Source organism: Microchirus variegatus (genome assembly GCF_963457635.1).
Source record: "Microchirus variegatus genome assembly, chromosome: 1".
Taxonomy (NCBI): Eukaryota; Metazoa; Chordata; class Actinopteri; order Pleuronectiformes; family Soleidae; genus Microchirus; species Microchirus variegatus.
In genome coordinates this window covers 43750311-43764587 of record NC_139802.1, presented here as the reverse complement: position 1 = coordinate 43764587, position 14277 = coordinate 43750311, and the positions used below count along the sequence as shown (strand labels likewise).

Below are 14277 nucleotides of genomic sequence, written 5' to 3'. Positions count from 1 at the left end.
TTATTACTGACAGCGAGAGGATCCTGTCAGAGCTGATGCAGAAGGTCAGATCTCGTCAAAATCATGTCCCTCGCATTCACCAGCAGCAGGAGAAGCTGCAGGAGGAGATCGACAAGCTGAAGAGCTTTGACGCCGAGCTGGAGCTGCTGACTCACATTGAGGATCCCACCTGGTTCCTGAGCAGCTACGCTGCTTTACAGTAAACCTAAAATATGTACTTTTGAATGATCAGTTTCATTGTTTTGTTCCCTGTTCATATTTGTTAATTGTTATATGTTGTTGTTGAGTATATTTATTAGTAAGCATAGCAAAGACATGTTTGAGTAGCCTGCGTGATGACGTCATGCTGGTCATGTGTGCCTGCGTGCACCTGTCGATTTTTGAGCGTGTGCAGAATAAATGGTCAGTGAGTTCCCAGACCGAAAAAGACGAAGTGTGTCTGTCTTTTTTCTACCGTGAATATTAGTAGCTAGCAGGTGCTAGCTAACCACTTTGGAGACTGTGTAACGATAGACAGCTGCTGAAATGTCTAACGCTACAGTTGTATTAAAATAAATAAAAGTTCTGAATCAAAGTATTTTTCCTCTGTTTGTGAAAACATTATTATCTTAAAGGTGCATTATGTAATAAATCTAAATCAACTGGCCATAAAATCCTCCTAATATGTCACAGAGACTCAGGAATAATGTTCATATAACAAACTGAACTCACCAACAACAACAGTACAGCCAACATAATTGCATTAAAAAAAATATATGGCAGACTGCAAATCATGTTTATGTTTTGAAATCATGTTTTGGCATGTGGCGCCACCTACCGCCCTCTACCAATCATTGCAGTCAGTAGATTCTCAGCTGCCGAGCAACCACGTTATGTCAGAAAACCAAACCTAAAAGACATCGGTATTCCAAATTTGAATGTAGTAACTGTTTTTGGCCACATTCTTACATATGGCGCCTTTAAAGCACAGTATTTAGCAGGAAATGACCAAACTCCATCACATGTGAATGCTTCAGGTTTCTGTAGTTCATGAGACAAGACACGGCCGTCGATTTTTGACCATATTTACAGTCAAAGTCATCGTTTCTAACCTTCATTTAACATCGGAACAGCAAAGAACTACATAAAGCAGGGTGTTATCTGAAATGAAAGGTTATTATTAGTGTATTTTAAACAGTAGATATTTAATTTTAGAGTCTATTTAGCAGCTTTGTGTACATCTCGTATATGGGGATATGCGTCGCCCCAGCCTTTAAAGCAGAGCTGATGATTCTCTCGATATAATGATCTCATCACTTAATAGCAGCAGGTTCATCACCTGCAGAGTTCACTCCTCATCCCAGAGGAACAGGTTTAATAAGAGCAGCAGCGTTTATATTTTACAATATATAAACGCTGTACTGTAACAGTACAGACAAAATATTTGCATTAAAAAAAATAAATTACATATTAATACACAGACAGACACTTTTCTGGTACTCCAAAATACTCAAAACACTTGTAAAAAAAAACCACATGTGGGCCCACACACCTTCGCAGTTACAACACACACTGTCAGAAATGATAATAAACCCGTTGCAGGCCTGCTATTCGAAGCTGGGGTACGGTGGGGCCTAAAAACTGTCATGGCCACTTCACTCAGACAAGAGCCAAAAAAAACAACAAAGAATCAAGCACGTGCAATGGCTCGTTAGTACTCACGAACACCAGGATGGATTTGTAGGGATTTCGTGGGAAACGATGGTAGTCTCACGAGGGTAACGGCGATGGTAATGACGATGATAATGGCGATGACCACGGCAATGGCGATGACCACGGCCGTCACAGTTCACGCACACACACGAGGTCCAACGAAGGTAAAACAAACAGCAGGGCCGTCCGTTGGAAAACCCGTCTCAACCTCTCTCCTTCTCCAATGTCCGTCTAATTAAAAAATATTATCCAAATTGAGCCACAAAATTACATATTACATGCCATCTCTTGTTGAATTAGCATTAGCTCCATATGCTACCGCTAGCTAAGCATGTCGCTAATCCGCGTTTCACATCCGGTCTCTTAACACTGTGACAGTTAGATGTAGCACAAAAACACTGGCATACGTATCATATTTACCTCTTGCAGGTCACACGTAAAGTTTATTTTTAGACCAACGAGTAGTCAATCTCCACGAATAAACCCAAAATGGCTCCCCACACCACGATGCTTCTGCTTCGGCTGCGTCTGACATAATATGACCGCTTCACCGCGCTACTCTGCGGCGCTAGCCCCGCCCCTTCACCAACACATTTACCCTAATTGGCTTGTGAGTTTTCTAACAACCAATGACAACACAGACATTAAATGATTGACAGGAAAAACAGGTAACAGGTTAGATTCACACACATTTACAGCTCATTTAGCCCCTTTTCGCTCTCGTGCAACGGGGTTGTTAATATTATGTTAAAATTCCTGTACAAATGGAAACAGCGCCCTCTGCTGGCGTCACTGTCACATTGCGGCGCAGCGTCAAAGGTGCTGAATTATGGGTAATCCACAGCAGAACTCGTGATAACTGCCGTGGTAAGTCGCATGTAAAACGCTGCTGATATGTTGTTACGTTAAAATGCATTAAAAGCCCACCACACTATGTTTTATTTGACCGCATTTCTGTTGTGACGCAATAGAGGAATTCACGTTGTTTATTTGGCGACAAGTACGTCATTAATTTACGGGCTCGGAGTTAAAATGCTAATGTTAGATTTTTCTGGCTAGCTTTCGACGCTATTCCTATTCTTGACTTACGGTGTGTTGTGTACAGAGGTGGAAAAAGTACTAAAATATTGTACTCAAGTAAAAGTACCAATACTTTGATGAACTATTACTCAAGTAGAAGTAAAAAGTAGTTCATTTGAAATGTACTTTAAGTAAAAGTTACTTTGCGGGGGTCAGAAATCCAAAACTATTTTGGAGCTCACACACCTGGCACTTTTATTACTTTACATTTTTTACTCAGTAACGAATAGGATTTATAAAGTAACTAAGTATAATACTTGAGTCAATATGTACTCAAGTAAAATACAAAATCCTGATTTTAAATTGTGTATACAAAATACACAAAAAAAGTATTCAATACAGTAACTTGAGTAAATATATTTAGTTACTTTCCACCTCTGGTTGTGTAGGGCTGTTTATGTCTCCGTCCGTGATGTCGACATGCTGACTCAGTCTGGTTTCCCCATGTGCAGGTCCACCTACAAAATGCAGTAAGACTGTTACGGAGAGAACCGCCACACTCGGACGCGACAGCGAGGCGTAGTACGAGGCCAGACACTGCAGCCCTCAGGTCCTTTCTTTCTGTCTGTCTGTCTGTCTGTCTGGGTACAGAGGAGAAGAGGATTAGGGCCACGGAGGAAAAAAATAATTGAGATCTGACTTTATTCTCAGAATTCTGACTTTAAAGTCGGATCTCAAATATGTTTTTCCTCTGGAACACATGGCTCAGGGGAGTGCCTTTGATTGGGACCAGGACATAAAGGGAGGACCTTTGAACATGGATCATACATCCATGCCTTAGAACCAAACTCTCTTTAACACCTCTATTTCCTGGTCTCAAATAAAGCCACGCTCTTCCCAAGAAGTGAAACGCTTAGACTTGAAGATGGCGCAGCAAGTAATAATTCAGACGGACCGGCAGACGCTCTGCTGTTCAGTCTGCCTGGGCCTGCTGAAGGACCCGGTGACTCTTCCCTGTGGCCACAACCACTGCATGAGATGTATTGAATGCTACTGGGACGAGGAGCATCAGAGGGGAGTCCATGGCTGTCCTCAGTGCAGGCAGAGCTTCACGCCGAGGCCTGTCCTCAACAGAAACACAGTGTTGGCGGATTTAGTGGCAGATCAGAAGGAGACGGGACTCGAGGCTGCTCCTGAGGATCCCTGCTCTGCTGGAGCTGAGGATGTGGCCTGTGACGTCTGCACCGGGAGAAAACTCAAGGCCGTCAAGTCTTGTCTGCAGTGTCTGATGTCGTACTGCGAGCTGCACCTCCAGCCTCACAATGAATGTGCAGAGTGTAGGAAGCACAAGCTGGTGGAGCCCTGCAAGGAGCTCCAGAAGAACATGTGCGCTCCCCACAGCGAGGTGATGAACATGTTCTGCCGCACCGATCAGCAGTGCATCTGCTACCGCTGCGCCGTGGAAGAACACAAGGGCCACAACGTCGTCTCTGTGGAGGAAGAAATGAGCGAGAAGCAGAGGGAGCTCGCGGCGCGTCGAGAGAAAATCCAAAATAATATCCAGAGCAGGGAGAAGAGCGTCAAGGGTCTTCAACAGGAGGTGGACGACATCACCGGCTTTGTTACGGACAGCGAGAGGATCCTGTCAGAGCTGAAGCAGAAGATCAGATCTCGTCAAAATTCAGAGGTCCCTCGCATCCACCAGCAGCAGGAGAAGCTGCAGGAGGAGATCGACAAGCTGAAGAGCAGGTACGGCGAGCTGGAGCTGCTGACGCACACTGAGAATCCCACCCGGTTCCTGAGCAGCTACGCCGCATTACAGCAAAGCTAAAATACATAATGCTTTATACGAAAAATAAGCTACACTCTATCCATGATGTAGCCGTCTCTCTCTGAGGCAACTTTCTGAATGATCGGTTTCATTGTTTTGTTCCTTGTTCATATCTTATTTGTTGATTGTTATATGTTGCATTCAAATAAATAAAAGTTCTGAATCAAAGCATTTTTCCTCTGTTTGTGAAAACTTTATCATCTTTAAAGGTGCATTATGTAATAAAACTAAAGCAACTGGCCATAAAATCCTCCTAATATGTCACAGAGACTCAGGAATAATGTTCATATAACAAACTGAACTCACCAACAACAACAGCAAAGCCAGAATATTTGCATTAAAAAAATATATTTTGCAGACTGCAAATCATGTTTATGTTTTGAAATCATGTTTTGGCATGTGGCGCCACCTACCTCCATCTACCAGTCATTGCAGTGAGTACAGTCTCAGCTAACGAGCAACCACGGGTTGCCATTTACGTCAGAAAACGAAACCTAAAAGACCTCTGTATTTTGAATTTCAGTGTAGTAACCGTTTTTGGCCACATTCTCACATATGGCACCTTTAATTTGGGTTCATTTGTGTCTAATATGGAACTTAATATTCATCAGAAAAGGAAAACAAAACAAGTTAAAACTTAATTAAGAGATCATTATTATGAGATAAGGAAAATCAAAATATCCAGGTTTAAATGTCCATTTCTCAAGATAAAAGTCAAAGTAATGAGTTGAAATGTCAAAAGGATGAATTAAATTGTGAGATTGAGTCATTATTATGGTTAAAAATAAGCCAGTTTGATGGAGTTTAAAGTGAGCAGGGGGCGTGGCCCATAAACCGAACTGTCAAAAACCATACACCAATAGGATTTCCTTTTCCGGTTGTGACGTAGACACTAGTGGCCAATCAGATTGTAGATTGCGGCGGCAGCTTCCGCCTTCTGGGTGAACCAACCCGGTGAGCAGCTCCGGTCGGACCTGAGACAAGAGGCTGACGTAAACTTGCGCGTCCGTGGCTGCGGAGGCACCGGCAGCTGTCGCTTCTCTCTGTTTTCTCCTCATTTAAAACACATTCATAATTCAGCGACTCAGTTAGCGGACAACTGGACAAGACAATGGCGACGGAGCTAACGAAAGGTGTGGAGCGGGTCTCTGTGGGTAAGGAGGCTAGCTTTTAGTCGAAGCTAGCTGGCTCAGTGGCTAGCCAGCTAGCTCCCATGTGTGTAGCGTATTGCATCAGTTTCACTTACGTTAGCGGGTTAGCATGGCTAAACTGCGCTGCTTTTACCATCGTATTTTTTTTGTTGTTGTAACATTTAATTTAATTTTCTCGGCTTGTGTTGATATAGATCGACGAATCGCTCCACACAGAGCAGAATGTTCGCCACATACAGGCTAATGTGTGCGGGAGTAAAAGGGGGCTGCGTCAGTCATTGAGCCCAGCGGCTCAGCTGTCATGGAGCCACGGCTGAGTGAGGCGACCAAAAAAGTAATCGCGATAATTAAAAGTATCGCGATGAAATCGCAAATACAAATATAAAGTATATATACGTATACACGTTTATACGTGTACATATACGTTTGGATGTGTGTATACTGGGGGTGCAACTAACTATCATTTTCATTATCGATTAATCTGTCATTAATTTTCTCGGTTAATCGAGTAATCGTTTGGTCAGAAAATGCGACCAATTATCGCTCGGCGTTTGTCAAACCTGGAAATGAGGATTCTCTCAAATGTCTCGTGTTTTGTCCGCCAACTGTAAATGATTCAGTTTACAAGACTTCTTTGTTTATAAATGGCGCTGAAACGATCTCAGGGACTGGTTTTAATTCTTTAGAAAACACTTATTAATTTTGTTAATTTAATTTAGTAATCGATTAATAATTGAGTAATCATTTCAGCCCTTACATGTGCTGAAATTAGGGCGTCTTCAGGGCATCCTGCCTTAAAGTAGGGCGTCTAACTCTTATAATCTTCGGTACAGGGGACGCCCTGCTGGCTAAAAGCCTGCTACAAACGGAATGTTTGTACTCTAGGAAGTGTGTCGATTAATAATTGAGTAATCAATTCAGCCCATATATGTGTATGTGTATATTTGTACACTGTAAAAAAGAAAACTCAACATTTCAAAGCAACTTGCTGCAATCAATATTTGAGTTTACAGCCCAACAAAAGCTCTTGATTTTTAAAAAAAGTGCCATCAACTAATATTATTTTGATTGACAAACTTGTAAGTTAGAGTTGTGCCAACTCAAAATTAACATTTTTATTTTTTAATATATGTTTCACATTATCTGAACAAGATTAGTTAGCCAAACTGTTTGAAAATAGAATTTTGAGTTGGCATAACGCTAACTTACAAGTTTGTCTAACAAAATAATATTAGTTGATGGAACTGTTTTTAATAACTCGAGATCTTTTGTTGGGCTGTAAACTCAAAAATTCATTGCATCAAGTTGCCTTGAAATTTTGATTTTTTTTTCCCAAAATGTTTTTTTACAGTGTAGTAGCAGACGGATTTACTAAAACTTCTTCACGTTTCTCTTCCTCAGCCGAGTTGTACGTGTCGGACAAATGCGGCAGCGACCAGGACGGAGACGGCACGGAGCAGAAACCCTTCAAAACTGCTCTCAAGGTGCGTCGTCGCGGTGTTCGGTTTGTCATTAGCTTAAAATGCGTCATAACATTTCTTTTGTCGTTTTTTTTGTCGTTCGCAGGCTCTGGTGTTTGCTGGGAAGGAGCCGTTCCCGACCATCTACGTCGACTCGCAGAAGGAGGAAGAGGTTTGTTATGTTTACCTTTTCATATTTATATTTACACACACATATATATATATATATATCACTTTTTCTGAATTTGTCTTTCCGTGTATCGTCTCTCCTCCTCGCCAGCGTTGGGCGGTCATCTCCAAGACGCAGATGAAAAATGCGAAAAAGGCCTTTAACCGCGAGCAGATGAAAAGCGGTGCCAAAGAGAAGAAGGAGGCGAGTGTTTCACGCTCGGGTTTCTCTCGTGGAATTTTTGCGTAAAATTAACACCAGAAGCCGGGCTTAAATGTTTGTTGACTGTGCAGGCAGAGGACATCGAGAGGAGAGAGAAGAACCTGGAGGACGCCAAGAGCATCATCGTGGAGAATGACCCCAGCTTACCTGAGCCTGAAACGGTCAGTTTTCAAACAATCGGCAGATTGAAGACACACAGCCGATAACATACATTAGCTCGCCGATTATACGGCGCCTTGCGGCTAATATTGATCACATTTTTCTTATCTCTCTCTCTACTGTATAACCAAAGACTCGACATGCTTTATTTATTATATTATAAGTAGTCTCTCTCTAACAAGTGTCAATGGTACAGAAATAAAACAAAAATAATAATCTGAAATAACGATAGAAATAATGCGTGTCCTGTACGACAGTCGGACTGTTTTTCAAAATAAGGGTAGGCTATTTGCAGCGTAGCGTCACACTTCACGAAGAACACCATGTTTTGTGCCAAAATCGCAATACAAAACATTAATTTAAACATAAAACGGCATAAAAACAAGGTTAAAAAAACATTATTCTGAAGGTGTAGTGGCTTTTATTTTGCCGTGGCGATGCGCCACAATCAATTACATGTAGAGGAAACCTTGCCCCATGAGCTTAAAATGGTGATTTTTCTCTATGGGTTTATATAATATGCACGTAGGCTGTATTAAGTGTACAATCGCACTTCAAAACACCCAGACTTTTGCTTTACCTAGCCCAGTTTATGATGCGCATATATGAAGTCAAGTACGGTCTTGTTTGGCACATTTTATTTCTAGTTGTTGCTCAGATTTGCGTATTAAATATGACGTGTGTCCGTGCGTCGCAGGTGAAAATCCACCACCTTGAGCCAAAGAGAGGTCAGAGGGTCAAAGTGTTTGGATGGGTTCATCGCCTCAGGAGACAGGGTGAGGAGGACGGAAGACGTGAAAATGCACATCATGATTTATTCAGACAGTAAACAAAGAAGAAGAAAATGTCTGACATTGTTTTTTTTTTTGTCTCTTCTTAGGGAAGAACCTGATGTTTGTTGTGCTCAGAGATGGAACTGGCTTCCTCCAGTGTGTCCTGTCTGATAAACTGGTACGACCTGTCAAACAAGGAGCAACCGTTTAATGCACAGAGTGGTAAAATCCACTCTTTAATCGTGATGCTTGAGTACTGTCAAGTAAAAAAGTAAAAGGCACCAATTCCAAGCTTCTCTCTTCTTCAGTGCCAGTGCTACAATGGTCTGGTGTTGTCCACGGAGAGCACGGTCGCCCTCTACGGCACCGTCACTGCAGTTCCTGAGGGGAAACAGGTAAATACTAAAGAGTCACTGCAGGAAACTCCAGTCTGTGTAGCTTTGGAAATCACTCACTCTCCCACACCAAAGATTTGACATCACAGCACTCGGGAGTTAATTATCCGCCGCTTCCTCTACCAGTAAGTTCACATGTCCTGTTTTTGTGGCTTTGGTGTTGGAAAACCTGCGATAATATCACGATATTTAAAGCCGCGATACGATATTATCACAATAATTAAAGCCAAGATATGATATTATCACGATACTTAAAGCCACGATACAATATTATCAAGTTATTTAAAGCCACGATACAGTTTTATCTCGACATTTAAAGTCACGATGTTTAAAGCCACGATACGATATTATCATGATATTTAAAGCCACGATACAATATTATCACGATATTTAAAGCCACAATACAGTTTTTATCACGATATTTAAAGCCACGATATGATATTATCACAATATTTAAAGCCACGATACGATATTATCACGGTATTTAAAGCCACGATACAGTTTTTAATCACGATATTTAAAGCCACGATACAACATTATCACGATAGTTAATGCCACAATACGATATTATCATGATAGTTTAAGTCACGATACGATATTATCACAATATTAAAGCCACGATACGATATTATCACAGTATTTAAATCCACAATACGATATCATGATACTTAAAGCCATGATACAATATTATCACGATATTTAAAGCCACGATACAATATTATCACAACATTTAAAGTCATGGTACAATATTATGACAATATTTAAAGCCATGATACGATATTATCACGATATTTAAAGCCACGATACGATATTATCACGATATTTAAAGCCACGATACAGTATTTATCACGATATTTAAAGCCGCGATATGATATTATCGTGATACTTAAAGCCATGATACAATATTATCACGATATTTAAAGCCACAATACGATATTATCACGGTATTTAAAGCCATGATACAGTTTTTATCACAATATTAAAAACCACTATACAGTTTTTTTCACCATATTTAAAGCCACGATACGATATTATTACGATACTTTAAGCCACATTACAATATTATCACGATAGTTAAAGCCATGGTACGATACTATCACAACATTTATAGTCACGGTACAATATTATCACGACATTTAAAGTCACGGTACGATATTATCACAACATTTAAAGTCATGGTACAATATTATGACAATATTTAAAGCCATGATACGATATTATCATGTCATAAGTCACGGTACAAGATTGTGTGCAGTTGATGTTAAATAGCTAATTTTCTCTATGGACTTTGGTGCAGGAGAAATGGACACAAGCTTCTTTTCTTTTGCTCTCGTAGGCCCCCGGTGGACACGAGCTGCACTGCGACTTCTGGGAGCTGGTGGGCTTGGCTCCAGCGGGCGGCGTCGACAACCTGCTGAACGAGGAGTCGGACGTGGACGTGCAGCTGAACAACCGTCACATGCTGATCAGAGGAGAGAACGTCTCCAAGATCCTCCGAGTGCGCTCCACCGTCACGCAGTGCTTCAGGGACCACTTCTTCAACCGAGGATACTACGAGGTGACGCTCGGCTCACCATCGCCGCCGAGATCGCAAGTTAAATATGAACGTCGATGCGGTTTCGTGAGATAACAGTTTTTTGTCTTCCGGCTGTAGATAACTCCTCCCACCCTGGTGCAGACTCAGGTGGAGGGCGGCTCCACCCTCTTTAACCTCAACTACTTTGGCGAGGAGGCGTACCTGACGCAGTCCTCGCAGCTCTACCTGGAAACCTGCATCCCGGCTCTGGGCGACACCTTCTGCGTCGCCCAGTCGTACCGAGCCGAGCAGTCCCGCACCCGCAGACACCTGTCAGAGTGAGTGTGCTGTTCACCACACACATGCATTTATATCTGTTTTATATATATAATATATAACATGTTAAATGACCAAAACAACAAATAAAAAACCTTAAACCACCACTAGGGGTGGGAATCATCAGAGACACCATGATACGATATTTAAAGTCACGATACGATATTGTCACTACATTTAAAGTCACAATATGATATTATAATATTATCACAATAACTCTTTGGATACGATATTGTCACGATATTTAAGCCAGGATACATTATTGCGACATTTAAAGCCACGATAGGATATTAATATATTATCACAATAATTTGTAATGATATGATATTATAACAATGTTTAAAGTCACGCTGCGATATTATCACAATATTTAAAGGCACAGTACGATATTATCACAATATTTAAAGCCATGATCCGATTTTATCGTGACATTTAAAGTCATGATACGATATTATCACGATATTTAAAGTCACGATACGATATTTTGACAACATTTAAAGACACCATTACGATATTATCACGACATAAGTCAAAATACGATATCATATTATCACAATATTTTTCCATGATAGGCTACGATATTTTCACGATATTTAAAGTCATGAGACGATATTATCACGATATTTAATGTCACGATACAATATTTTGATAGCATTTAAAGGCACAATACGATATTATCACGACATAAGTCACAATACAATATTGTCACGATAGTAAAACCCACGATACAATATTATCACAATAATTTTTTACCATATGATTTTATCGCAACATTGAACGCCACGGTACAACATTATCACGACATTTAAAGCCTCGCTACGATATTAACACAACATTTAAAGTCCCAATTCTACATAATCATGATGTTTAAGCCACATCAATAAAACCCAAGTTATCACAATAATTTTTCGCGATACGATATTATCGTGACATTAAAAGTCAATGTGGAATTGACATATGAGTGAGCACTTGGCACCATCTAGTGGACTGAAACATCAATTGATTTTTTTTTTTTTATGCTAATCCACAGAAGTTATATGTTTATTTGTTACATCATCATCATATTTGTTGATGATACTTGCAAAATATCGCGACATTCCACCCCTGTGGAATACCATTTCCGTCGAACCTAAAAACAAACGTGTGTTTGTGTTTTTGTTTGTGTTTACAGATACACTCACATCGAGGCCGAGTGTCCCTTCATCTCGTTCGAGGACCTGCTGAACAGACTGGAGGACCTGGTGTGTGACGTGGTCGACCGCGTCCTCAAATCTCCCGCCGCTCAGCTGCTCTACGACATCAACCCCGTATGTCACACTTTCGTTATTAGCGAAGCTGCGTGCATTCACATCAATCTCGTCAATGTGGACATTTAAAAAAAAAAAAAAAAAATCCTAAATTGTCTTCTTAGAACTTCAAACCTCCGAAGAGACCGTTCAGGAGGATGAACTACACCGAAGCCATCGAGTGGCTGCGAGAGCACGACGTCAAGAAAGACGACGGCTCCTACTACGAGTTTGGAGAGGTGACGATTTGATCGTTTTGTTAAGTCTTACCTCTCAGTTCAATACTTCTAATACTCAGTGATTTAATGTCTGTGTGTGTCTCTGTCTCTCAGGACATCCCCGAGGCTCCGGAGAGGCTGATGACCGACACCATCAACGAGACCATCCTCCTCTGTCGTTTCCCTGCTGAGATCAAATCCTTCTACATGCAGCGCTGCGCTGACGACAAGCGCCTCACCGAGTCGGTACGACTTTTCGCCGCAGAGATCTAAATCTATGGTGGCCCTGAGGTGCAAAACGCAAATCAAAATACACAATTGCAAATGTTTTTGATTTGCGTTTGTGTATTTTTTTTTGCGTTTGTCTTGCGTTTGTGTTTTTTGTTTTGCATGATTTGTTTTGGGATTTGCTTTTTTTTTGGTTTGCGTTTGTGCTTTTTGTTTTTTGGTTTGCGTTTGTGTTTTGCGTTAGTTTTTTGGTTTGCGTTTGTTTTTTGTTTTGCTTTTTTTCTCTTGCGTTTTTTTTTTATTTGCGTATGTGCTTTTTGTTTTGTGTTTTTGTTTTTTGGTTTGCATTTGTGTTTTGCGTTTGTTGTTTGATTTGCGTTTGTTTTGTGATTTGCGTTTGTTTTTTGTTTTGTGATTTGAGTTTTTTTGTTTTGCGTTTTTTGATTTGCGTTTGTGCTTTTTGTTTTGCTTTGCGTTTTTGATTTGCTTTTGTGTTTTTTTTGGTATGCGTTTGTTTTTTGATTGCATTTGTTTTGCGTTTGTGATTTGTGTTTTTTGATTTGCGTTTGTGCTTTTTGTTTTGTGTTTTAGTTTTTTGGTTTGCGTTTGTGTTTTGCGTTTGTTTTTTGATTTGCGTTTGTTTTTTCTTTTGTGATTTGCGTTTTTTTGTTTTGCGTTTTTTGATTTGCGTTTGTGCTTTTTGTTTTGTTTTGCACCTCAGCGCCACCTTAGAGTTCACTCAAAGTGGAACAAAGACAAAGCTCTTACAAGTTGTCCTCCCATCTCAAGCCGCGTCGGCACATTCTGTCCTTGAATTTGAGGGAATTTTAGTCCTGGAAAGTCCTTGAATTTGATCTCGGAACCCTGATTTGACACTCACTGACTCCACTTTGCGTCTTAGGTGGACGTGTTGATGCCAAACGTCGGCGAGATCGTCGGAGGCTCAATGCGTATCTGGGACTCGGAGGAGCTGCTCGAGGGTTACAAGAGGGAGGGAATAGACCCGACGCCCTACTACTGGTACACTGACCAGGTAAAGACCACTGCTCTAATGTGCGAAGTGTTTGTTTTTGTCGTGTATTAACAGACTGCTGTGGTCTCTCTCTGTGTGTCTCTCAGAGGAAGTACGGCACGTGTCCTCACGGCGGTTACGGTCTGGGTCTGGAGCGTTTCCTCACCTGGCTGATGAACAGACACCACATCAGAGACGTGTGTCTGTATCCACGGTTCATCCAGCGCTGCAAACCATGAACAAACAAACACACTCACGCACACACACACACACACACACAGACACACACAGACACACACAGAGTCAGTCCAGGTTGCACGTAAGCATCAACGTATACAGAATCCACAGTTTTGTCTTCTCTGCACGACGTGTCGGCGCGTCTCCTCCTCCTCCTCCTCCTCCTCATCGTCGTCTTGAGTCTGTGATCATGACGTTTGTGTCTCAGTGCCTGATCATGTACCTGGTGTCTCTGCAAATCATGGACCAGATCAAATCAAATAAAATTTGAAAAATTAAAAAGTCTCTCCAGTGCTGTCAAATATTGTGTATTCTGTTAAAATCATACACTGGAATTAATAAAAAATACATTTAAGATGCATTTATTTAAATTTTTAAAGTGACTTTTTTTTTTCTAAATTCCTCCTGAAATCTCGACTAAAATAATCCAGAATTTGAACGCTAATTTCTGTTCAAATTCACAGTAAAATAATCCATAATTTTGACTTTAAAGCTTCATGTCTCAGTAGAAATACTGTATTTCTTCCAAATAACTTAACATTATGAATACTATCCACAGAAATTCCAAAATA

At 40.8% G+C, this 14277-nt stretch overlaps 1 protein-coding gene across 3 annotated transcripts; it reads left to right on the top strand.

The window, feature by feature from the left end:
- The first annotated feature begins 5488 nt into the window (after positions 1–5488).
- Positions 5489–13999, top strand: nars1 (asparaginyl-tRNA synthetase 1). Of its 3 annotated transcripts, none has more exons than XM_083901109.1 (15): positions 5489–5676; positions 7096–7178; positions 7261–7326; positions 7435–7527; positions 7617–7706; positions 8402–8480; positions 8585–8655; positions 8786–8872; positions 10209–10430; positions 10527–10726; positions 11896–12031; positions 12136–12249; positions 12343–12474; positions 13358–13489; positions 13576–13999. In XM_083901109.1, the coding sequence occupies exons 1-15, from the start codon at positions 5655–5657 to the stop codon at positions 13705–13707; spliced, it is 1659 nt and encodes a 552-aa protein (XP_083757235.1). In that variant the 5' UTR covers positions 5489–5654; the 3' UTR covers positions 13708–13999. The 3 variants fall into 3 exon arrangements, with proteins under 3 accessions (XP_083757235.1, XP_083757233.1, XP_083757234.1); XM_083901107.1 differs by having other exon boundaries at positions 5490–5697; positions 7435–7531; positions 7621–7706; XM_083901108.1 differs by having other exon boundaries at positions 5490–5697; positions 13576–13998.
- Positions 14000–14277: the final 278 nt, after the last annotated feature.